At 40.3% G+C, this 26,052-nt stretch overlaps 1 protein-coding gene across 1 annotated transcript in view; it reads right to left on the bottom strand.

Annotated features, from left to right (window-relative positions):
* MEOX2 (mesenchyme homeobox 2) overlaps positions 1–24,726 on the bottom strand; it is a 54,265-nt gene extending 29,539 nt beyond the window's left edge. The window contains exon 1 of the mRNA XM_050891702.1: positions 24,032–24,726. Within this exon, the coding sequence (XP_050747659.1) occupies positions 24,032–24,542 (511 nt within the window). The 5' untranslated portion in view covers positions 24,543–24,726. The remainder of the gene's footprint in view (positions 1–24,031) is intronic.
* Positions 24,727–26,052: the final 1,326 nt, after the last annotated feature.

Here is a 26,052-nt window from a genome sequence, read left to right as displayed (position 1 = left end):
AAAATGGTCTTCTTAAGTGGTGCAATGCTGAAATTCCTTACAGTATGCTTATGACAAAAAAAAGTATAATTTATTTCAAAGGTTGCTGGAAATTAAAGCATCATAGGAAAAGGTCAAAATATGCAGTGTCCTCAGACTTGTGTTCAGCAAAAGGCCAAGGAAAAGAAACATGTTGGGGTCTAAACCAAGAATGAAAGGACAAAAGCAACATGAAAATGTATATGTAGTTCTCAGCAAACCTTTGTAGACTTCTGTGAGAAGGTGAGCAAACCTTTTGTGAGAGCTATGTCAATAGATAACTCGGGCCTGCTGAGCTGCATAGTAATTCAGATGCTTTAACATCTGAAAGCACCAGTTTTTGTGGGTATAAATCAGCATATCTTCTACATGACAAATTGGTAATATGCAATGTGGGTATGATCTATTCCTTTTATAAATGAATAATTCAAACAGATGAAGAGATCCTTATACATAGAAATCTGACCTAAAACTCCAGAATACAAGCCACAATCACCCAAAAATGGCTTCAGGGTGGAAGCAATATCTGAAATTATAGAAGTGTCATTGCAAATGCAAGATAAGCATTTATCAATAAGAGAGCTATGAAAATCAGACATTTATTTTTAGGCAACTCATACGTCATGTTGCCCAGGGGTAAAATCGCTTATGAGTATTTAGACTTTCATCTTCCTAAGCATATTTAGAAAACAGCCATTTTGAAACTCCCTTTGCACACAGGAGGTGTTTAGGGGAACCAAAATAATTTTTAAAACTTGGTAAAAGAACACACATAGTGTATGAAAGTCATTAGCTCAAATCCAGTTCTGAAAACCTGTTTACAAATCACAATCCCATGGAGCACTCCTACAGGATATGAACAATAAGTTGTTTCACAACTCTCAGCAATGTGTGTGTGAAAAGAAAGAAGCGGTAGAAAGTCCTCAGAAAAGTACACTGCCTTTTGCACCCATTTTTCTAAGGAAAATGACCTTCAATGACCCACAATGCTGTTCCGGATTAGTCATTTCTCTACATCTTCTGCTGCTATTGATCATCAAATTTATCTATCCCATTTTTAACAGGTTATTACACACAGACTTTCCCCTCAGATCCAGAACCTTGTGAATCATTATGAATACAATGTCCTGGAATATCTATACCATTTCTTTCTCAAAGCATTCAATATTTCTACAAAAGTACTTAAGAACCAGTAAGGCAATAATGTTGAGATGCCAAAAATCATGTTCAGCTCCTCATTTACTCTAAATCAATATTAAGAAAAATGTAGGAGATGGCAGCGTTATATCCAGTACAAATCATCACTTGGACAAAGCACAGCTGACTCTAGACAGGACCGAAGTACTTGTCTGAAATGCTTCCTTCTCTCTGAATGCCTTCCGCCTCACCCCCCCTCCTCCTGATGTTAAGACGTGCAGGCAGATGCCCTTGTCACTGCCTAGCCTCTGTGTATTTGCTTGGATTGATTCTCACTGTGCTTAACTCTCGCTCCAGATGATGAAGATTATGCCCCGTCCTACCTGAAACAAAGCAGGCACCAATGAGCAGAATTTGGTAACTGATGTAATACATATGCAGGTATTAAGTCACGCATCCTGGAAAAAAGTTTGAGTTGACACATAAACACACTAGTAGTCTGCTTAGCATGAAGATTCACATGACATACCACTTTCCTTTCCTGCTCTGTGCGCTGGCTCCCCCGTGAAGTAAAGAGTCCACCTCAAGATCTCTCTCTAGCTGTTTAAAGCCCCCCATAGAAATAGCTTGAGCAACCTGGCAGCTTTTTCTCTCCAAGATACGACTTTTCTAAGACAGCTGTGTTCCACTGAAACAATTATAAAACTTCGGAGTGTGACAGGCTCACAAATGCAGAGGCAGGTCTTTTTTCCCCCCAAGACTGAATCTCCACTCCCAAAAGAAAAGTGTGGCTCCAGAATTCATGACTTACAGGAGCAGATACAAAGCCCTCTTAACTCTGATTTAATGTTATGTACAGACACACAACACAAACAAAAGCTGTGTAGTACACACAGGAAGAAGTTAATTCTTTTCTGCCATATTAATATACCGAATTCATGAACATTACATCTTTTGGTTCTTGTAAAGTAGCTTAAAAGCTGTTTATTATTTCAATTCATTGTACACTAAAAGTACTCGACCAGCATAAATAAAAATAGTGAACCAGCCTTGAAAAACTGGCTGTAGCTTTTGCTCTGAACAACCCCTGAAATTTTTTGATGCTTACCTGGAGCTTGCCCAATCATTCCAAACCTAGGTCTATGTGACTGCATTCATTCTTTGAAAAGAAGTATCTTTCTGATTGGATTTATACAGTCTGCATGATACTTTTTTTCAGGTCAATTTTTTGTTGGAAGACAAACTAAACAGGAAACTCCCAAGCATTTAACTGTTGCAAAACTAGCTATCAAACCAAAGACAGAAGTTTCAAAGTTTTGAGTTCCAGGTTTATTTAAAATGGCTTGAAGATCCCATTTTAGCACTACCTCATTCTACTATTTTTGATCTGGAAAAGATCTGTTTCTTCACTGCATTCTTTACAATTTCAGAGATATTAAATAAATCAACAGCGAAAGTGATCCCTTATTTGCTCAGTAAAATGTAAAAACATTCTTTACAGTTGTCATATAACTAAAATTCCTTGAAGTTCATGTAATGTAGAGCTAAGTGTTTAGTAGCCCTCAAATTTTCCTTCTTCCTATAACAAGGTGCTTTAGCAGTTACGTAAATAAATTATCTAAGGACATAATCCAAGAACCCTTATGCAATTTTATTCACACATCCTTTAAGGTATACATGGGCTTATTTAATCTTATGGGTTTTTTGCCTCTATTTCTTTTATAGATAACCTTGAAAGTGGCAAAAACAGGATTCCCATCTATGCAGAACTCTACATGCTACCTGACTGATACAAAGATACAGGTGTGCAGATGTTTCTTCATGTGAACAACCATCAGCCATTATTGTTAATGATGGGCCATAAGTCTCTGGGAAACAAACAAACAAACAAAAAGATGACAACTGGAGGTGAAAAAAAAAAAAGATAAGGCATGACCAGACTGTATCTTCTACTTCATATTTCCTACATTCCCACCAGCTAGATTTGGAATATAGCATTTTCAGGAAATTCAATTTTTATAATCTCTCCTGTTCTCTCCAATTCTTCCCACTATTTCATTATTTATTCCTACTGACCACAGATTATGTCTGTGATACATCAGGACCTAAACAGTTGTGTAGTTTCAACAAACGTGTCTTTCAGGACTTGAAGCTACCAAAATCAGACCTGAAAAATCATCTCTAAGCACTTTTTCAGAGTGTATATGGATTCATTTCAGAATATTTTGGCAAATGCAGTTTGGAAACTAATCCCAGTTTTATAAACAAGTAGTGTACTTTGTAGGAATTGAACTGTCATACGTATGGCAGACAGATACATGCCTTTCTTTTCCTTACTTTTGTTCTGTTATTGACAGAAACACCACTTACGTGGGATTAAACGTGAGCCAGGAAATATATATCATCCACTGGAGCCCCAAGTTATTTCCAGAAGTTTTCCAAATTAGATCTGGCATCTGGCACCACAGCAAGTGCCATACTGCTTTTGGTTTAGTTTTATACCATTTTACCAGGGGTCTGTTTTTACATCTCCCCGTCACTAGTGCAATCCAGAGTCCAGAGAATAAGAAAGAAAGGAAGAAGGGCAGCCCCATCCCACCCTCACATGAGGTCGTGCGATGGGGTAAGCTCCTGGCTCAGGACAGGCTGTGGCGAAGCACACCCCCCTGGATCTGCACAGCTCTGTCTTTCTCTCCAGTTCCCTTCAACCCTCCAGTATCTTCCCACTAAGGAAGGTAGAGACACTTTGGCACTGTGCTGGGAGCATGCAAACACCCAGTCCATGGCAGGAAAGGGAGAGATACAGGAATGTCCCCTTAAGTCACTACTGGTAAAAACATGTAAATTTTTTTAAAAGTCCATATTAACTTACAAAACCCAGTATACACACAATGCATCAGAGGACAATCTGAATACAGGGGTTAGAATAAGAGTTTGGACAGGATACAACTGAAGCCTGTGTTTATGTTCACAGTAATTACAAGAATAGTTTCTACCTTATCGTGAGTTCAAAATGTGAAGTATTAAATTTTCTAGCAATAAAAAATAGAGTGGAATATCAGCATGAGTCTGAAAATAAGTCACTTAAAAGGATTTGGATAAGAACAAAATTAAATATTTTATTTATAGGACTAAAGGAAAAAAAAAAAAAAAAATTACTGGCTGGGGATCCAAATCCAAGATAGAACTTTTACTGAAACTGTACTAACACTGTTTTCCAACAAAGGAAAGATGTCATTGGAAATACTGATGTTAAAACTCTTAACAAGCATCAAATGATTTAGAAACAAGCATAAAAAATGGAATGGATAAAGAAATATGAAAGGTTTTTCAACACTATTTATAAACTATGTCGTAAAGCTGTCTCATTTAAAAAATCTCATTAGCTTTGCTGGGCCAGGGGTCCACCCCTAATGAAGATGCATTAGTTTTTCCTAAAAAAAGTCATCTTCTATTATTGATTGTTCCTCTCATGAGTTCAGCTTCCATTAGCAGTTTCTTGTAGTTTTCATATTCACAGACATTTGCACAAGTCAAAAGTCAGTTTTTATTAGGAAGAAAGCTTAAAGCTACTTTGCTGAAAATAACTGCAAATTTTTAACAGGAACATTTTCCTTCACTTTTATGAAGAAGTAAACTATACTAGTTAACCTAAAAATGAGTTACAGAACCTAAAACCAAGATTTTTTTTTTCCCTTCACAACCACTACACTCGCCTGTCAGAAGTTTAATTTTCATAACATTTTTCAGCAGTGGAAGTAGTTCAGTAGAGAACAACCAGAGTGAATTAAGGACTCTACCAGCTTTTCAAGACTCTCGCATTGAAAAGAGGTAAAAGATAAGACTTAAGCCACAGATTGTTGGGAAACAGAGATTGGAATGAAATAAATCGCAGCTATGGATGAAACACCAAGTGCAGCAAGCAGAGGACCATCTAGTTCAAAAAGGGAGCCAGAGAAGTGTGGAGGTCAGAAATATGGCACCAGGCAAACAACAGCTGACTCAATGGATGTCATGGACCTAGAAGATCTTCCTGGACTCTTTCAAATTTCCTCCATCCCTGTGAAACTGGCTTTCTTTAAATAGTTTCTAAGGGCCTGCAATTCATTTCTTGGCTAGGCAAGCTCACTTTCACTGAACACAGTGATCTGAGGTTTCTTTGAATTCCTGCTGTGTGGAAATCTACTGTACTTTCTAGCAGGTGTGAGAACACTGAGGCTCCTTCAGTTGCAGCTCATTTCCACTTACTAACTACTTTATCTCTGTGGATGAAGCAAAAGTGACTTTTGTGTTTCCTGGCAGTCTGCTGCTTCAAAGAACCTAATAGTGATTTGTTTATTTCAGAGGAAATGGAGACCAGTCAGTGATGACAGATTTATTGGTTAAATGGACATCACAAAAAAATTTTCATGCAGTACAGGCTGGCTCTAACCACACTATGAGAACTCATAGTAAGGGGTGATGTGCATTCCAGAAATCCAGTCCTATTTAATCCACTCCACTCTAATCTGTACATTTATATAGCACCCTTCACACAATTTCCAAGAGCTCTGTACAGAAATGTAATAACCACTGTACTGAAAAATATCCAGGTATATTGATGGCCTACATTTAGACTTGAAAAGACAGCAAAAGGAGCCAGACTGTTGAATATCTCCTGGCAATAAGTCAGTCAGTGACAGACAAGGAAAAACTGGGTGTCCAATCTCTTCCAATTAAATCTCAGGATAGAAGAGAAGTTCTTAGCTCTGGAGAGAGAATTCACAACATGGCAATAGCTCCTAGTGCTATGGAACGAGGCAGAGGAGAATTTTACATCGGAGCAATAAAACATGAAAATTGATATGAAACTTTAGTAGGACCCAATATAAATTGTACAATATAGCTGATCAAACTCAGTCCAACAGGAGGAAAAGGCACAGGGTTTTCAACATCTGGTAGGTTTGCAATGCATGAAGGTTTACTCAGAGAACTGCATGGTCTCAATGTGAAAAATAAATAAATAAAACATTCTAGAGCAAGATAGTACCAAATTTATGTTGCTATAGTCTTCAAATGCTAACTGGATGTGATATTTGCATCTGTCAAAGAAGGTAAAATAGATTTATGGATAAGATATAGGAACCTGTGTTGAAAATCCCAGATAACCTGACAACTGCCCGTTTTCTATAAGGGTAAGGAACATTGATCAAGGCAAGCACTGAGATCCAGCCAGTCAGCAGGGCATTCCATTTGATCTGGATTCAATTTCAGAAAAATGTCTGGCTGAGGTCGTGCATCAGCCAAACAAACACACCATTTGGAAAGAAGCTGGAATATTTGTTGAGGCAGAGAAATATATCTGTACATCACCTCTATACATATGGTTGGCTAAAGCACATCTGCCAATAATTGGCTCAAAAAATCATCAAAATGATAAAAATGCCTCTATTTAAGATTATAAAATAAAAAGTGTTATTTATTCTTTGGAGCCACATACCTGCTCAAAAATACGTTGATCGGTAATTCACCCAGCATTTAGGAACTGGAATTATCATTGCATTTTGATTCCACCTACTCCCCAGTCTAGCTTGACATCCTGAATAGTTTAGCTCTGTTTATACATAAGGAACTGTAAGCCAGTTTTGCCCATTTTACAGACTGAAGATCTGAAGTATGGAATAACTATAGCACTGTGTAAAGATTATTGAAATTACTCTGAAGGAAATGAAACTAGTGGGTCTACACAAGGACTTCTGTAGGGAGTGTAGTCAGGGTGATTTGCCCAAAATAACGTACTTGCTTCTCAGCAGGGGCAGTTTGCCTGGCAAAATCATGATGCTGACCTGTATGTGCTAAGTTCCAGCCCTGGAGATTGCTTGGGTGCTTCTGTGCAATGTTCTAGTAGACAAATTCATACAAGAAGTCTACGGCAGAGTTGGAAACTCAACTTTTTTCTCCTTGATTTTTTTCCGGTGTCTTATTTCAAACCCACCCATCTTCTCTACTTTTGATGTGCAGGGTAGCATGGTGGCATATTTATTAAAAATTAGTCTTCTAAGCCCACTAATAGTCCCCTCCTTTTAGTAATTATATCTAAATTTTAAAAACTTGTAATCCAAGAATGAAGTCCAAAGGCACTTTTGAATCAAATACAACACCTTATACAGCCCACAGCACAATAAAAGTTGAAATGTTATTTTTACTGTGTTTGTATTTGTGTGTGAAAGTGTGTGTGTATACAGAATTTATGTAAAATCAAGAGCTAAATTTTACTATCTTTTTTAACTATAAGAAGGCACACTAGATGCCTTGTTTGATCTTGATTTAACCCAATCTTGCGATTACATATATTATGATAATCTGTATATTATAAACCTTAATGTATAAGCATAATGATTTGCAAGCATCCTATACACTAGCCTCACTCAAGAAATTTTCTAGGACTGGGAGCTTACTTTACAGAAGAAAGTGCACAGCCCTGGTTTCTTTAAAATACGTTATATTTTGCAGGATTGCCAACCTAAAGCAAACAAAAGCATGTGACTGTACTGCATTTTTAAAAGAGTCCACACGCTGGTTGAAGTCCTTGAAAATGTATTACCAAAGCAGTAGATGCAGAGAAGTAGGTCCCCAGTATGAAAGCAACGTGAGGGACACATCTTTTTAAAACTCAGGACATGCTGAAGGGGTTGCAGCCCTGCAATATTAACAATAGATCTCTTAACTATAAGCAAATGCTTGAAGGATATAGATGAGGGCCAATTCTGGAATAAAATGTTTACAGTTAAAGTTCTACAGCCAGGAAGAGATAGGCTAAAGCCTAAAATCTGCCACAACACAAAAGGATCAGCTTTCAAGAAAGCTGCACACCCGACTGTTACCATTTAGGCACCTAAATGAAGAACAATGGGGGCTGCTGGGTTCTGAGCTCTTTCAAGCATCTGGTCCAAATTCTTTCCTTCTATATGAATCAAAACAAATGTTTAGGCTACCAACTTTCCATTGCCCTTTCAGTTTAATGCCAGCTTTTCTAGCTTTTAAATTCCTTAGTATAATAAGATGAATAAAACACTAACTTAGCAAAATGCCCAGTTAGGGACTATTTGCAATATTTTCTTTTTTATTAGTAGCAGACATAAAGTTTGTATAAAGTCTTTGTAAAAATATATCTTTCAAAACAATATCTTTTGGAACAAGATTTTTTGGTTTGATACATTTAAAAAAATATGAATCCATCTTTCCTGGCTATCAAAAAGTGGTCACAGATTAACTCACAGATTTGAAGACAGAACAGACTGAAAATCAGCATAAAACAAAACACAGTAGCAGAAACAGTCAGAAAATTACCAAGTAAATTATATAAGAAAACAAAAAGTAGATCACGTCATGATGTGGAAGTAGAACATAAGTCAATGTGTGCTGTGCCACATCATGCTAAGGGAAGTTTTAAGGCTACATAATTCCTGCTGTTCAGGACAATTATGCCCATCCTACAGTGGTGCGGAGCCTGATACAGGAGCTGCAATGCTCTGCAAGAGGATACATCATTGTGTCTGGACCCTGATACGTCCTAAGATGGTTGAAAGCTGTGCTAAGTAGCCATAAGACTGTGTATTTAAATGTTAGAGGGCAACTATTGAGACAGGCAAATGTAACTACGTGGTAGTGCCACACCTCTGCAACTAAAACACGACATAGGAAATGCACAGCATTACCTGATACTGACCCTGGGAGAGTAAAGGTCTGTTCCCAGTCCTCTTCCCACTATGGGAAAACCCCTTCTGCAGAAATGTGTGAATTCAAACATTTTAAGAAAGTCTCTGCTTAAGAACACAGAAATTCTGCAGGCTTATCACAGTGAATACTGAAACATTCAACACTATCAAGCAGGTTCATGAATAAGTAGACTCAGCTGGACAAAAAGTAAAGAACAACTGGATATTTCATTTTAGTTTTACAACGCACACAGCAGCAAAGGAAACGGCAACTAGTGAAAACACAAAACCACTGATGGAAATCTGTGTTTTTTTCTGACTTGAATGAAAGAAAGCTGCTTCAAGAAGCATATAAACAGAGTTGGCAGGAAACATCTTTACTAATTTACATGAGCTAATTTAATAAAATTTGGGGGACGGAAAGAAACATACAGTCCATTTTCAGCTTTTCCTATACCTAATGAGCATTCTCCTCATCAGATTTTCTTTTCCAAACTGTATTCAGGTTTAAGGTTCCTACTGCTTTATGATTCTTACATAAATTATTTTCTATAAGTGATACTAAGCTAAACAGCCATTATGCCAAAGTTCCCTCTGACCTTCATTTGTAGAAAGAGTTTTCATTAAGAAAATAAAACAAAAAGTTTGGACTGAATGACTTGAAGATAAGAACAAAGACTCATCCCCAAACTAACTAATCCTGTGTATAAGGATGCATGAGAATTGCCTTCCAATGCTGGAGGATGAAGAGAAAGGATAAATTACTTAGGACTGTAGTAAAGAATGAGACAAGGTTCAGAAAAAGAAAGTTGGGAGCATTTTAAGATGAGTATCAGGCCAAAATTCCTGCAAGTGAGATTTATTACACCATGGAGTCTGTTTCCTGAGACTGCTAATGAAGGCAAGCTATTTTTTAAAGTCCAAATGAGCATTTAATAAATTAGTACCACACTCACGAACCATATACATAACCCGTTTTGTCATACTGAATTGAAAGAAATCAACCCACACTCAAGCCTTTTAGTCATCACTACTTCACTCCATCTGTCACTCGTCTAATAAAAGAATATAAATATAGATTGCTGTTTGGGGGCGGGGGGTACCTTTTTCCCTGTAAATAGGATTCCTCTAGGTAAATTATGTGTGACTTTTTAGCAACGTTTCCTTTCCTTCTTTTTTTTTTTTTTCTTAACCTGTACTGTATTTTATGTCCTTCCAATCATTCCTAGGTCTGCATAGCTAGACAGCAGTGTAATTAGTTATGTTGTAATTAATTCCCTCAGGGGGATTGTTCAGCCACCATCCACTGTACCATCTGACCATCTTCCACATTCATTACCCTGGAAATAATGGCATCCCTAATGGACACTGCAGAGTCTGTAGTTCCTCTCCTTTTTGGAGCCAGAGAAAGCTTAGTCTGGCATAGAGTGGCATCGGAGAAGAGAGGAGAATAGAGGGGAAGAGAGGGAGAGAAGGGTTGTTTTCTCCTCTTTGTGAAGGTTGGAAGTGAGGTGAGGAGGGTAGTGATGAAAGTCAGTATGATTATGACAAAAAAAGCTTTCAGCTATGACAGTTTTGCAGCATTTCCTGAAGGGGGGCAGCCTCTTGATCCTTTTTAATATCCTTATTAGTCTCCAGTTCAAGAAGCGTGTGTGAGGACATGTTTAACTCCCATTGAAGTCAATGGTTCTTAAGCATATGCTCAAATTTTTTCGCAAATCAGGACTTTAATCTGTTCCTTATGTACATTTAGGATTACAGAGAAGTCTTCTGTTTTTGAAGTTGCTGCAAACATCAGCTTGCTGATGGGAGGTGGGGGAAGGGAGCAGGACTCCATCACTTTCAGAAGTCTGCAACTTTCTTGTTTAAATTTTTTCTCATTTTGACCAGAAAAGTATCTGTTTACCAATTTTTTTAAATCTTCTCAAACACTGTCTATTAGATTCTAACGTGTGCTGCAGAAATGTGAGCTACTGACACAACACACTTCTAGGTTTTTGTTAGTTATAAAGTCACAAATACTAAGGTTAGCGTCTCATTCCTCCCTCCTTCCTCTATAAAGTTGATAGAACTCTTACCAAAACCCAAAGAGATTTATTCCTAGCAACGCGAAAGAAGAGTTGAGACAAAAGCTGTAAAACTGTCTCCGTCCTACACTGCAAATGCACCTCAATTCTGGCATCTAGTGCTTTTGGCTATTTCAGTCCTGGAACAGAATCCTCTTCATTGAGCCTGAAGGTTGTGCCAAACTGTATGGTGATTTTTGTGATATGGAAAAAAGCCCACTGGAGACTAGCCGGAAAGCAGCCAATCTTGTGATCTGATCCTCATGTGAATTTATGTCTCCAGAGTTCAAATTTAATATCTTCTGTAATTTTACCATGCACTCTATTTGCTGATATTACGTTGAAAAACTCTAGATATTGAAAATAACTGCAAAATTGCCAAGCCCAAGCATTCAAAAGGTATCAGCAAGACTCCTGTACATTTTCTTTCCTCTCCCTGCCTGCAGCTCCCTCACTCTCCCCAAACTGTTTTTAAAACACATTTAGAAATAAAACAGCACAGTATAACCAAGTGCTGGTCCAGTCAAATCAAGTGGACTATCCCAGGTTCCTATCTGCTGTTATTTTAGGTTTGATACACACATGCACGCACACACTCACACACACAACAAATGTGTATTCATGTCCATTATATCAATGAAATAGAACCACAAAAAAATATTTTACCGCTTTCAAAATTCTTTGTACAGAAAACTAGATTGAAAGGACAAATTGCCAATGCTATTTAAAGAGTTTACAGGCCCCTTCAAAATGAGACTTTACTTTCTTTGAAGCACATTCCTTCTGGCACAAGTAATTATTACCTAAAATCTTGGAATTAAAAGAGTGCATTTTAAGAAAGTTAGATTCATTTTTTTTCACCCATTTGGCTTAGTTTCAAATACTACCTTTTTACACAAGGCTCTGCTCGATGCTGGGTACATCACTAGTATTAAATATTAACCATCAGCATTGTCATGTCTGGGTCATGCCTGATTTCCACTATAGCTGTTTACACAATCTGCTCTGTGGTGCACACCCTCATGAAGTTAAAACCTCAAGAAGAGAAGAGACAGCACACAAAAAGTCTTTTTTTTTCTCCTTTTTTTTGTTTACTCCCAGCCTTGCACACTTTTCTTACACACCATAAATTCATGGAAGAACCATGACTGACCTGCAGTTATCAAAAGTAAGTTCACAGCAAAACAATTAATGGTTTGGGGCCGATGGGATAATGACAGAATATTGCTTCTGGATGTTTCTTGCATGTACGTGAGCCATACAGAAGACAGAGAAGAGTGTGAATGGAGAAAGGAAGAACACACTTAAGACAGCCCAGAGAAAACATTGAGGTAGATAAGAAACAGGATCCGAAACACCGGCTGAGCAGCAGTTGGGCAACGCCTTGCAGGGAAATAACAGTTTAACTCTGAGAGGATAAGCTGGAACCAGAAGAAGGATTCTAGGAAGGGAATTTCAAAAGGGTATGATTGAAAGGTAGGATCATTTCATCAGCTTTGGTTTTGGCAGGGTTAAAATAGGAGCCAAGAGAGGGCCAGGGCAGGAAAACAGGATTCGATTTCTGCTAAGTGGTGTAAAAGTCATTTGCAAAGCAGTCTGAAAACATGTCAGAGAGAGAGAAGATTGATAAAAGCAACTTGCAAACTCTGGTGGCAAAATAAGATCTTCTAAACCATAGTTCTCACCCTATTCAGAACAAGCAGCAGCCCATGGCCCTGTACTGGGGAAACCAAGGACAAAGTTGTTTTGCCCCTGTAAAAAGATGCTTTGTGCTTACCCCCAGGTCTCTTTTGTGAGCATTTTTTTCCTACGTCTGTGCATTCTTGCCCTGGAAGGAATGGAAATGCTGTCTGCTTTTATAAAGAAACTGACCTTAACAGCATAAAGCTAGCTCTTAGGCTTTATGGAGAGCAGAGATATAGGAGACGTTAAATGACATGGCCAGGAAGGTGCAAAGGCTGATTAGTGAGACCTTCTTTTTGTGCTTGTTGTGCAACATGCTACACACGTTCCCTGGACTTAATTCAGTTCCCAAACTTGCAGAAATACTCTTCCAGAGGTATTTAGGGAACACGTACCCCTCGCCAAATAACTTCTGAACTAGTAAGACTCTATGTAGGTTCATATGAACACCTCAGATAAGAGCAGTACTTCTTGCATTTCTAGCTCTGTGTGGATTTCACCTCCGCCTTTTGTAATAAGAGTCTGCTGATACATTAACAAGGTCCTTTTAATTAATAGGCCAGCAATAACATGTAGCCAGACTCCAGTATATGGGTAGCATCAAGCTTTCCACTTATCTACATAATGAAGTCAACCATATGTTTCAAGGTTAACATGGATGCAGCTTTTAGTTTGTGTGTGTGTGTGTGAATTAAGAGTATCAATTAGTTGTGAAAACATGCTTGAAAAACACAAAGCAAGCCAGAGCCTCCATAAATAATATTTTTATGGTATCTACCCATATGTTGTGGAACTACAAACATTTCTTAGCCGCACACCATCAAGCTGAAGGAATCAATGACAGAGTAGCAACCAACATGCCTGTGCTTAACTTTTTCAACATTATACTGTTAATTCCAAGAGAATTATACACAGTAACCTAAGCTTCAACAGGGTTAGAGCATCAGTACACAGACTGGCAAAGCAGTGAGTGACTTTTGCAGGAGGGAAGGAAACGGCTTTCCCAAGAACTTTAAAGGACTGGGTCATTCTGTAAGTTATATTTCACCAAACATACTTCAAAACGGCTGGATGCATTTAGCCACTGTACTTGAAATGCACAATCTCTATCCAAAAAAAGTGTTTGTTTGGGTGTCATGTCTGGCAAACCTCTCCTGATATGTTTGCAAATACAAAAACATTAAATCTCTGATATTTCTCACGCCAGCAGACTGCAAACTCGATTGGCGCCTTCTCTGCATGTCTAAATTTCAATTTGGAACCAGTGAAATAAAGATAGCTTTATAGGGTTTGAATACTGTTAGATTTCTGTACATACTCTCATATTAAAGCAATAAAGATGTTTGCCTCGTAAAGTTGTAGCAATGTATCGAAGTGTAAAAAGCAAAGGGGTCGAAATGAGTGGAGAAAAAAAATTAAAATGCAAAGCTAAACCAAAGCTACATGAAAGTTTGGCAGCATATTTCTTCATAATGTAAACCAATCCAAAATATTTGCGCCCTTGTCTCCAGCTTTTTCTCCTGTATGTATTCACATAATTTTAAAAAACTTTATAATTTAAGTTGTTCTATTTACTACTTTTAATAATAATATATTGTTTCATAAAAACAAATAATACAGACAGAACAGTCACTCTTTTTATTGGCCCAATAATATAATCTATTAGAAAATCATGTAAATTAAAGTAGTAATAATACAAGAAAAGATAATGCTGTGGATTCAAGACGCCTTATGAACAACTGCTAATGAAGCCTCCTATTTTTATCTGACTCTGCTCCACTGATCCAGAACTGTTTCATCTTGCATTGCCTAACAGACTGACATTACCTAACAGTACTGTTCTATTTAGCAGATCGCTACGGTTCTTAAGTTATTGTAGGTTAACATCTAATGGAAATCTGATTAAGGTAAAGGGTGGTATTTTTTGTTTTGCAATAAAGAAAGTGCTCATTCTGCAAGGATAAATGGAAATTGAAAGGATATATAGGCATGCACTCCTTCAGAAATGGACTTGTGTAAAAAAAGAAAGAGAGGGAGGGAGGGAGAGGGAGCCGGGAGGGAGACCATTAGTGTGTATTGTTCTAATGTCCTCAGGAGCGCAAAGACTTAACACACAGCTGTGGCTTGAGGTCATTGTGGTACTACCAAAACAAAAATATAGAAAGGAAAAAAAAAAAGAAAAAAAAGAGCTTAATACTACTATGTCACTTCTGAGTCAATCAAATCAGTAATTCCAAAGTGCAAAGGACTTGCAACGTTCTCAGTTCTCCCTGAGCCCTATGTAAGGCGAGTATGACTCATGAACTTTTACTAGCCTTTAAAGTCTAGTTCAGAAAATATCAATTTGAAAGGAGTGAACACGCCTTAGCCCGCATTAGACTGCTGGTTTCTTCTGGCAGAAAATACTGTCTGGCATTCTAAGCACAAAGCTTTACAACGCGTCTTCGAGTGATCGACGTCGCCGTAGCCGCCCGGGCTTCCATTCACACTGTTTTTACCAGCTCCGTGTACCAAAGCCTTGCAAAATAACTTTATCAACACATCTGACTTCAGTTCTTTTTCCTTCACTAAACCAACTGATATTTTCATGAATTTAGGAGACATCTAGTCACTGTTCCTACCATTCTTTTTACAGTAATAAGCACATTTTAACAAGTAGGTTTTGCTTGTCCACATATCCTACGAGGATGGGGCCTACAGCGTTCTGGTATTCTGCACCAGCTGGAAGCAAATGAAAGGCTTGAAAAGCTACTGAGATCCATGTGCCTGAGGAGCCCCACTCACCCTGCAAAAACACCCCCTTCCAAGGAAGCCCCCGTGCACACTCAGGGTACATTGCATTCTTCTGGAATATGCCATTTTTTATTTGGCAGGTAGAAAACCCCACGGTTCATTCAACTCTCTTCAGAGCTATATTGTTAGTCCACATATGTCCAACAGATTTTTTAGTATCTATTTTTAGAAGGACCAAAGTGGGAAACAGTTTTTTCCGCTTGGTAAATGTAAGCGACTAATGCCCCCAATTCACCAAAATGTGTAAACACACGCTTAACTTCAGGTGTGTTTGTATCAAAGTAATACAACTACTTCTGCTGTGAAGTCCTGGCTCCACTCAGTAGTTAGTTTTGACTTCAGCACACCCAAGATTTCTTTCATCTCCCAACATACAAAATTAAATGCATACTGGCATCATCGTAGGATCACAGTCTAAGAATTAAAACTCTCAGTGGTGGCAGAGGGTACTGAAGTGCATCTAACGCAGTTTATATAAGGCAGGATTTGTTCAGGCTCACTTGCTAAAAATAAAAAATAGCTATTACAGATCTGAGAGAATGCAGAAGGAAGAAGGACTGTTAAAAGCCTGCAGTAATCTGTTTCAGTTTTAGTTTTTCATATCCTATTTGCTATAAAATAATGTTCAATCAACCAATTTTTCTCTAGTTCAAGAAGCAGCTTCATAAAAAAAAAAAAAGACAGACAGAAAAAAGATTACTTGGCTTCCAGTTAGGGTTTCATAATCCACTGGATTTTATTGGTTTAGTAAAACTATGCTCTTCCATCATAAATGAAAGATTTGATTCATTCCTTTGAGACTTGTTTCTTCTGCTGTTTGGTCAATTATTTTGTTTCATTTGTTGAAAAGAAAGATAAAAAGAAACATAGGTTCAAGTACAAAATAACTTCTCTTTCAAATGACCATTAAGTTTTCATGTATGTTTTCTTCTGTTTATGTATTTTAAGGGCCCCTTTTCCCACTACTGCAAGGTTTATTCAGCACAGGTAATTTTCAATATAAAGTTCAGATGGCTTTTTTTCTTTGTGTTGAGCAAGAAGCTCCAGTGATTTCAGACTGCATAGTATTGAATGATTACATTCGTCATTAAGCAATAAAATATTCAGTAGCCGATTTCCAAATGTGATTTCTGATTTTTCTTTTGATGTATAGTCGCATGCCTATTTAGTAATATGCACAACTTCCAGTCAAGTAACCTACCCCCAAAACTATCTGTAAAATTCACAATTCCACATGGAAAATAAACTCACGTTCTGAATAGGAGGTATGTTGCTGTCTTCTGTAGGTCCAAGATCTCAAAATGTAGGACATCCTCCCTAATCTACAATGAATATTGCAACTTTAATATCATTGATGTTAACAAGTAGAATTTTGACAGCCTAAGTTGTCTATTTATAATGTATCATAGAAGACTTCAGAAGCAACCTTTCATGTATGACAGTGAACTGTCTACTACTATATCCCATTATATTAATGATTTTTTTTTCCGCTTTGCATCACTCAGTGAATGCTAGGATACAGTGAAGCAACTCTGCACTAGTGATATTACAGATATATATATAAAATTAGCAGAGACTGAATAACATCAGTGTGATTTAAATTTTTGTCTATTAAAATATTATTTTAAATGGATATGGTTTAGGTAAACTTATCAAAGGACACAGATTTTGGAATATATATATTAATAAATAACAAGGACAACAAACTCTAGAAAACTAAGACCGATGGCAGCAGTGTTTTTTCTAAACAAGCATTCCTTTGCTGTGTTTGCCGTTGGAAGCATGCGAGACAGCGCATCACAAAAAGCATAAGCACTAGCACGGCTGACTGGTCTATCTCCTTCTCCCAAGCTAAGCTACATTCATAGTAAGAACGCACATCTTAAAATCTGGTACTACCAAAAATCAGTGGGAGTTTTGTCATGACTATCTTCGGTGAAAGTTCCCTTAGCATGTATGTTTATAAACCGTTTATTTTAGTAACTTTTTTTTAGTGATTCAAATACTTAAAATACATACAAGACTAGACTGTATGCATCCAACACAATTACATCAGGCTATTTTTGAATTCAAACAATTCAAAATACAATGGAAAAGCAGCTCTGCGGTCATCAAAGACCCCAGACACTCACCCCAGAAGTCAAATGACTTCTTGCTGTGCACACCTATGCAGCCACACAAGCTCACGCTGGTGAAGGTGATGCGACCGCCCTGTTGAGTAGTGGGAGGAAGGCTTTTTCTGCAGGGTGACTGCACACCATCTCGCTCCTACCCTGCCACCAGCAATACTTGAGAAGTGGTGATGTAGATCTGTAAGTCTTTAAAGCCTACTAAAAAAAGCGCGCGCGCGCGCACACACACGCACACAAAGCTTTTCATTAAATAAAAGCTTACGGTACTTTACAAATGGAAGGAAAGCACTGGTATTGTCATTGTATAGACTAGGGAAACAGACATAAAAGGATAGGGCACAGGCTCGAGACAGATCATAAGGCTGGGTTCAGCGCCCAGCTGTGCACTGATGTAATGAAGTAGCCTCAAGCACTGTTTATCAAACTTTTCTAACACCACACTATTTTAGTTAGAAATCTTATTAGCGACATATGCAAGTATTTATGCAAAAAAATATGACTTTCCTTTCGCGTCCTTTCAAGTTGCATTCTAAAGTGTATTAGAACAAGGACACAGGATAACACAGCAAAAATAAAGATTGAACCCAACCCCACCAAAACTACATTTTAATGATGGATTTAAACTTTGCTCATTCTAGCAGATGAAACCAGATTTATTTTGTTTCCTTTCCGGAGACTAGCAAAACTGCTTGGTAGAATACTTTTTGCTACTGAAAGAAACGTGCTACAGCGACCATTCATATTGCCGTGTAACATTGTATTTGCTGAAAGCAATAATCCAGTGGGCGATATCAGATTATTAGCAGACAGCAGCAAAAATGATGTTGCCACCTTTCCTTGAATTTCAAGACACAGAGCTCAATTCTACTCTTAAGGACTTCAAAGATACAGCATATCGAGTCATCACATCACTAAAGAATGAGTATTTCCAAACAGCAAACTATATGCAGATTAACAGGCTCAATTAAAAAACACTTACTAAATAATTAGCATGTGACAATAAAAATCTGGAAACTGATCACTTACTGTGCAAAATACTAGAGAAGTTATGCTAGATATGTCAGGACAAATTTTATCCTAGGATGTTAAAACCAATGAAATTAAAATTCAATTTACATATATAACGCTGAATTGGCAAAGCTCAAACAATCAGGCAATCCTAATATTTTATCAATAAATATCTGCAAGAATTATAAAGCATTTTTTTTTCCCTGTCACGCAGCAGCAGTTTAAAAATCCTGAAAGGTGACTACAACCGTGATTTTTTGAAAAGTTTTAGTGAAATTTTCTCCAGATATTGCCAGAATGTTTGGATCTTTAATTCCCATGCGTCCATATCTCCTTCTGCATTTGGTTCTAGTACCACACTTCTTACTCATCCAGACCCCTCAGAGACTTTGCTTTGAAGACTGGGATCCTTGGTAGCGCTTAATACCAAATAATAAGAGAATAACATGCAATTACATTTCTGTGCCAAAGATTTAAAACAGAGTAACAGAATTAAGCTCCAACGGCTTAAAAAACCTTGAGCACTTCAGTAGTTCCACTAGGGTCAATAGACCTTCTCACAAAAACATTTGTGCTCCAGTGAAGGTCTGGATTGGGACCCCAATGTTTCTAAAAGGGCAGGTTGGGGCGGGGGAGGGGGAAGTGTAAATCCTACTGAATGGTATATATAAACGGAGAGAAATACATAATTAGAGGCCACACTTATTTCTGTCCACACAAAATTACTCTTTGGCTATGGGCAAAGAATTCTGAGAATGTATCAGTAAAATAGTGTTTAAAAATTTTACAGTCCTAGAAAAGTTCCTGGTTATATTTCCTGAGAGCAAAAGTGAATGTATTGCAAATTTTCATCTATTAAACAATCCAGCAAGTAGCCCACCAGGTAGCCCAACATTTGCTAAGCCACAGCCTTAAAAGTTTTCTCCTAAAACTATGATTATTATTCATCGGATTTTGAACTTGTTTCATTTATGAAATCTACAGAGGTTTTTGTTGGTGGTGGGTTTTTTTAATGGTAAGTGATGCTTTGATACTGGATACCAAACAAATTAACTCTTTCCAGAAAAGCTATGCTTTATTATGTATTTTTTCTTGCTTCCATTTACAACCATGCTGAAAAGCACAGACATATTGATGAATCAGTTACACAGTTCTTTTTGACTACAAGTGTGCAGCTCATTTTTCTTACTGATGTGTTTCAGAAACCAATCAGAAGTCCTCAAAACCCATGATTTCGCAGTATTTATAATCATCTATCAAAATGACCTGTTTTTTGGAGACCATTTCAAACAAGCATATATGATTTATGATATTTAGATGTGTTTAAAATAAATTCCCTGGAGATGTAACTTTTTACTGCTTGCATGTTGAGAATAGCTAGGTTATAAAAGATGTTAAAACACTGGAAAAAAGAGCATTGTTTTCTTTTCGTGTGATTTGTCAATGAACAAAACCCAGCAGAACAGCTATTGAAACACTGGATTCCTGAAATGTTTTTGTAGGTTTAACAGCAGTGTTTCTATATGATACTATTGTAAATACAGTAAAAAATATGAATAGTTGTTATTACCTGCTAGCCTTTCCTTGGAAATCTGCGCCATATAAAAACATTTTTCCATGTCAAACTTTAAAAAAAAAAAAAAAAAAAAAGGCTTCTTATGCCTAGGGGCATGTGTTTAATTACATTAGACTTTAACTGGAATCAAATTTACTTATAACATATATTTATCTATCGCAATTAAATGTTTGAATAGCTGTAGTGCTTAGAAGAACTCCTTCAACAGTACTCAGCCTCCCCCTGGTCTTTTCAGCATAGTACAGATATTTTTTTCGCCATAGCATTTTAGGCTTCCTTAAGGCTACCAGATTCACTTTCTTTTCGTATTTCTCAGTAAACCTAGATTACACTTTCTGTATAGGCATTAATATGCTTTTCTCCCGACTGAAGTTTTAAGAAAACTTGGACCTAAGTAAGCCAACTTAGACAATCGCAGTTGTAATTTTGCATTTGATGTGTTCTGCATCGTCTGAGAATCAAAACCTACTCTATAAAAAACAGAAATAAAATGGCCTCAAAAGTCACAGGCAAGTAATGAGAAGGGGAGGCATTAGAAAAATCCAAAATATTCCATATAGAACAACTCGTACCACAAAGCAACAAAGCACTCCAAGAATATGTTTTTTATACACTCAGCATGGTTTTCATCCGCACCTCATTAGCACACAGATAATTCTGACCATTAGTGCACTTTAAAATAAGCAATTTTATTTGTAACCTATCCTCAAATTTAGTATTTTCTTTTTACTCCTACATCCTTGACATACGCAGAGCTGAGTTACAAAGGCAAGGATGCAGATGCCATTATTCACTGCAAAACGTTAACCTCTAAAGATTTGTGTTCATCACCCCTCGACTCGCAGGCTAGTTTACTGACCCACTTCTGGGCCTACGCAGGTTGAAAGGAATGTTCTGAAGATAATGACAGAGCAACTACAAAACCTGGAGACACTGACAGCTGTAGCATGCAGGGGTCGATGACTAAGTAAGCAGTATTTCCCGGACCTTTAAAACAAGAACAGTTGACAATTTCACCCTGTTCTGTAGCAGCCTATTCAATATCTTCAAACGGAACTTCCCAAACTGCTTAAAACCTGGGTTAGGGCAAAAGAAAACTGTAAGTCAGACAGTTTATAAAACTACCACGAAAGCACATTTCACCTTGCTTTCTCAATCCCAAACAAAAGTATAACAGAGCATAGCGCAAAATATTTCTATCCTCCCATTCCCTTGCAATATATGAATTCCAGGGAAAAAGAGCAAGCACAGGGACAAACACAGTCCATCGTCCAAAATTTTGCTCGCTCTCTGGATTTTTGTTTATAATTTTAAAAAATTACACTCTCACCATCATAACAAATAGGTAAAATGGGGTATCTCTGCTGGTAAATTTTCAGACTATCTATATGGCTGAGCAACAGTTACTAGTTTGGGAGATAAGTGATACAAGGAATGTTCACGTTTTACTTTCTTTATCTATAAACTCAGCTTTATGAATCAACGTTCCTGATCTTAAACATTCAGAAATAAAAGCAGAGCAGTGCAAGAAAGGGGTAGCCTAAGGTTAATTCAGCTCTGAAATGCGGAACTGATTCTGTGCTCAAGAGAACACTGAACATTCTGTGGCTTTAAGTGATATGCTTAAGAAGAGGAAACATATCTGTAAATAAGCAAGAGCATTAATAATTGTCTCAGAATGCTGGCACTGAAACTTAAAACAGTCTCTCTTCACTTCTTAGTTATTTACTATTAGGATTTTATACAAATGTCTATTGAAGTAGTTCCAAGTGTGATGAATATGTCTCCAAAAAGTGGGGAAGGCATGGATGAAATTCTTTCAAGTACAGTAATTTGTTTAAAAAAAACGATTAATGAGAAATAAAGGGGATGATTTTTAATCAAATGAGGGGCAATTATGGATGACAAATATAGAAACGCAGCGACTTAAAAATAGTTCTTGCTGCCATACATTAGAAGGGCATTAAATATCTAGCACCAGAGTTCACGATTAATAAAGGGGTGGGGTTAAATGTTCAGTCCAAAACTCGGGCTTTTCCTGAAGAAAAACCAAAGATGCAGCAGCTACCCAGCTGTTGTCAAAAGATGCCTATTTTCAGTTTAAGAGGTTCACAATTGCGTGAATGGCCATAATATTTTTTTCTTAGTGGAAAGGAGGAGGAAATAGTTACCTGCCTTGATCTTCAGAAAGTCTTAGAAAGTGAGGTTCGGAGTAGAGCACAAGATAAGCGTAACCATGGCTAAAGGCTTGAACCCTTGTCCACTAAATCCAGTGGAAGACTCCAGTCACTTCAGGCTAAGGTTTGGGACGTTCCCCACTGGTGTTTTTTTGGTTTGCATTGCAAAACAGAAAACGATACAGATACTTCCCTGACAGTGAAAGGGACCGATTTCCTTTTTTCCTTCAGCTTTAAATAGACTGACAAATACAATAAATCCTTACACCGACAGGCATCCAGTTATTTTCCCAGTAGTAATGGGGACTCAAATTTTAGTATTGCTCATACACCTCACAAAATCAGAGAATTCCTTTTATCTCATAAAATGTAATGAAGATGCAACAATAGATTTCGCCACCAGTGTTTTAACTAAATACGGCTTTTAATCTTGGAAGAGTTTTCAGCCTGTATACCAGCTATGTAAGACGAAATTCAGTTAAACCCGTTCTGGATTACTGTAAACGTTTCTTAATGTAACGGATAATGAAGAAAATGATGGTATCCTTGAGGATTATTTTTTAAAATAGTTTCTGTTGCTTACCACTTTACCACGCGCACAACATTTCGAGTGAAAGAGGTCACAGTTTCAGTTGTGAACTTCATAAATATCTGGAAAAGCCTTTCACTTTCTCTTCCTCGATAACAAACAATTCGCTACGCCTGCTCTTGAGTTTTCAAACTGTTGAGCCCTCTCTTTTTCAAGTGCCTCCTGCCTGTCTCAGTATATTTTTGATGACCCCCCGGTTTATGTGTGCCCTAACGGAAGTGCCATCAGTCGCGTTGCCTTCGCCGAGTGGCTTTTGTCAGAGTGGGACTTTGACAGGCTTTGCCGTTTTAAAAAGTGGAGATTATGTCAAGTTTTTTTGCACGCTCAGTGATGCCAAATCATCGCCCTAGAATGACTGCGGATCTACATGTTTTTATGCTCGTCTTTAAGTAAGAATTGCAGTGATTTTAAAAGTCAGACAGCTCCTTCCTTCCCCCCGCCCCCGCCACCAGCAAACTGAAGTGAAGCAGCTTTCTAAAACTCCCATTCACCCGTTTGCTTTACAGACTCCAGATTTTGCCCCTTCCACGCTAAGGATTTGATGCAGGCGCACCCAGATCCTACAGAGCAGCAAGGCACCAGCTCCTCTCCCGAATCCCCACTTCCACGGCAGAGTTTCCAAGCGTTGTGCAATCGCCTCGGAACCGCAGTCAGCTCCGCGGAGAAGGGGCGGAGGGGAAGGAGCGCGCTATATTCTGAATTTTGAAGCAGAGGTGGCGTATCGGGCGGGGGGGAGGGGGACGCGGGACCAGATGCTAAAATCCTCAGCGAAACTACAAACGTTTCTCTCCTTGACTGTAGGAAACTCTCCCCCCACCACCACCACCACCTTGATTTCAGGCTCTATCACGTGCTGGATTTTTCCTTTTTTATTTTTCTCCCCGTAGCCCTAATAAAGCTTGCTTTAATGATGGAGATCCCGAGAGCGCTTTTGAGGGAAGGAGCGACCCGGCAGCACGGTGTCAGCGGGCGGCGAGAGCACCGCGGCGGCCGGGGCCGGGCCGGGCCGGGCGGGGGCCAGCCCAGCCGAGCCGAGCCCAGCCCAGCCGAGCCCAGCCGAGCCGCGGCGGGGGACCCGGGGCCCGGCAGCGCAGCTCCCCCCGGCACCCTCCGCCCGGGGGTCCCGCCCCGCAGGGGAAAGCGTAGAGCCGTTACCTGAGCTGTCGCTTTTCCTTTTGCCGGACCTCTTCTCTGTTTCCACCGGGGACAGAGCCTGCCTGCCATAGTCCCCTGGCGCACACGCTGCCCCCGTGGGGGTGTTAGTGCCCAGGCTGGAAGAGTTTGAACACAGGACGGGGGGGCTGCTGCCCAGCTCCGGGGGTCCTCCTGAGTCGGGCTGAAGGCAGAGGCTGTGCCTGGCCGCGGCGGGAGGAGACGACATCTGAGGAATGTGCCAGTTCGTCTGCAAAGCCTGGTGCTGCTGTTGCTGGTGGTGGTGGTGGTGGTGGTGGTGATGGTGGTGGTGCCCCCTATGATGCTGGCTGGCAAACATGCCCTCCTCATTGGGGTATCCCGCTATTATGCAAGAGGAAGAAGAAGAAGACAGATCAGGGTAGGACATGTGGTCAGATCTTCCATGCAGGGCAAGAGAAGACTGGGAGAAAGGGTGCAAGCTCTGCGCAGTGGCATGGGGGCTGCGCAGGCAGCCAAAGAGTGTGTGATCCATGGCATGCAAGTCTCAGGTTCCAGGCAGGAGAGTTTAGGAAAGATCCAACTTCACCACCCTTTGTCAACTTTCACTGTAAACAGATCGGGGTTGGGATATTTTTTTTCCAAAACGGCAACGACAGACTTTGCAGCAGTCAGCTGAGCTCAGATAATCCAGGTCTTTAGCCCTAGTGGCCAGTCTCCGCTGCATAAACACTCGGACCTAGATGAGCCTTTCTCAGAGCTGCTCAGATGTCAAGAAGTGGGAGAGGTTGAAGCCAATAGAAGGTGGTCCCAGAGAACTGCTTGAAGGGGGAAACAGCTCCGAGAGGTTATAAATACAGTAGTGTGTAATGTGAGCTGGGGGCTGGCTTAGCAACACAGCACTGACCACATGCAAACTCCCTCCAAAACGCCAGCGCCGTCCCCGCGCCGAGCCGCTCCGTCAGCGGGCGGCAGCGCTGCGCGCCCGCGCCCCGGGCGCCCGCGGCAGCGGCGGGGGGCCGGCTCCGCGGGGGCGCAGCCCGCCTCTCCCTGCCCCCGGGCGGGCCGCGGGGAGCACGCCTCCCCGCCGCGGCGCCCGGCGGGGCTGCCCCGGGGCCGGCGAGGCCGCCCGCGCCCCCCGGGGCGGATCGGCGGGGGGGGGGGAGAGGGCGGGGGCGGCGGTGCCCCCGCAGCCGCGCGGCCCCCGCAGGGCCATCGCCGCCCCGTCGGGGCTGACGGGGCCGCCGGGGGTGCCACTGCCCCCTCGGGAAGCGGGCAGGGGACCGCAATAAAGACGTGAAGCGAAACCCGCGGGGCTTACTCAGGGGTGGCAGGCGGGGGTGCGGGGGCTACCACCGCCCCTTGCTCCCGGGGGCTGGAGGGTGCTTGGCAGCGCCTCACCTGCGCGCCCAGGTGGGAGGGCGCAGCGCGGCCCAGCGCGCAGGCGGCCGCGGCGGCGTGCGGGGCTGCGCGGGCCGGGGCCGGCCGCCGCCATCCGTCGCGCCGAGGAAGCGCGGTGCGGCCGCGGGTGCGGGGCGTTCGTTCACTCCGCTCGGCCCGCACCCGCCGCCCCGGCGCCCGGGATGAGCCGCAGCGCTGCCTCGGCTTCCCGCACGCACCTCACGCTGTCCCCCGCAGCATCAGGGGGCTGGTTCTGCAACGAAACCACCGGCGCTCACCGGGCGATCAAATCTGGCCGGCGAAAGACAAGTCTGCCTTCTTGCCCCCTGCCCCTTCGAAACAAGAACTCGCGTAATTTTTATTCCCTGTATCTTCATTTCCTTCGTTCCGGTCTTCAGTGGCTCAAGAGGGACAACCTAGAGAGTCTGGGCTTGGCTTGCTTTTTGTAACATGCGTGTAGTGGAATTAACAGTAGCCACGAAGGCGGCTGTTAACTGGTTTAAATTAGGATAACGCATTTATTGATTACTGACCAAAGAGGTGCCCACTGCGGAAACGTTTTGTCTCTTAGCCCTTCCTCCTCGTTCTACCTTCCTCCTCCTCCTCCTCCCCCCAAATCAAAATAAATAAAAAAAAAAAAAAAA

The sequence above is a fragment of the Gymnogyps californianus genome, chromosome 2 (genome assembly GCF_018139145.2).
Source record: "Gymnogyps californianus isolate 813 chromosome 2, ASM1813914v2, whole genome shotgun sequence".
Taxonomy (NCBI): Eukaryota; Metazoa; Chordata; class Aves; order Accipitriformes; family Cathartidae; genus Gymnogyps; species Gymnogyps californianus.
This window is presented reverse-complemented; position numbering and strand designations above follow the sequence as displayed.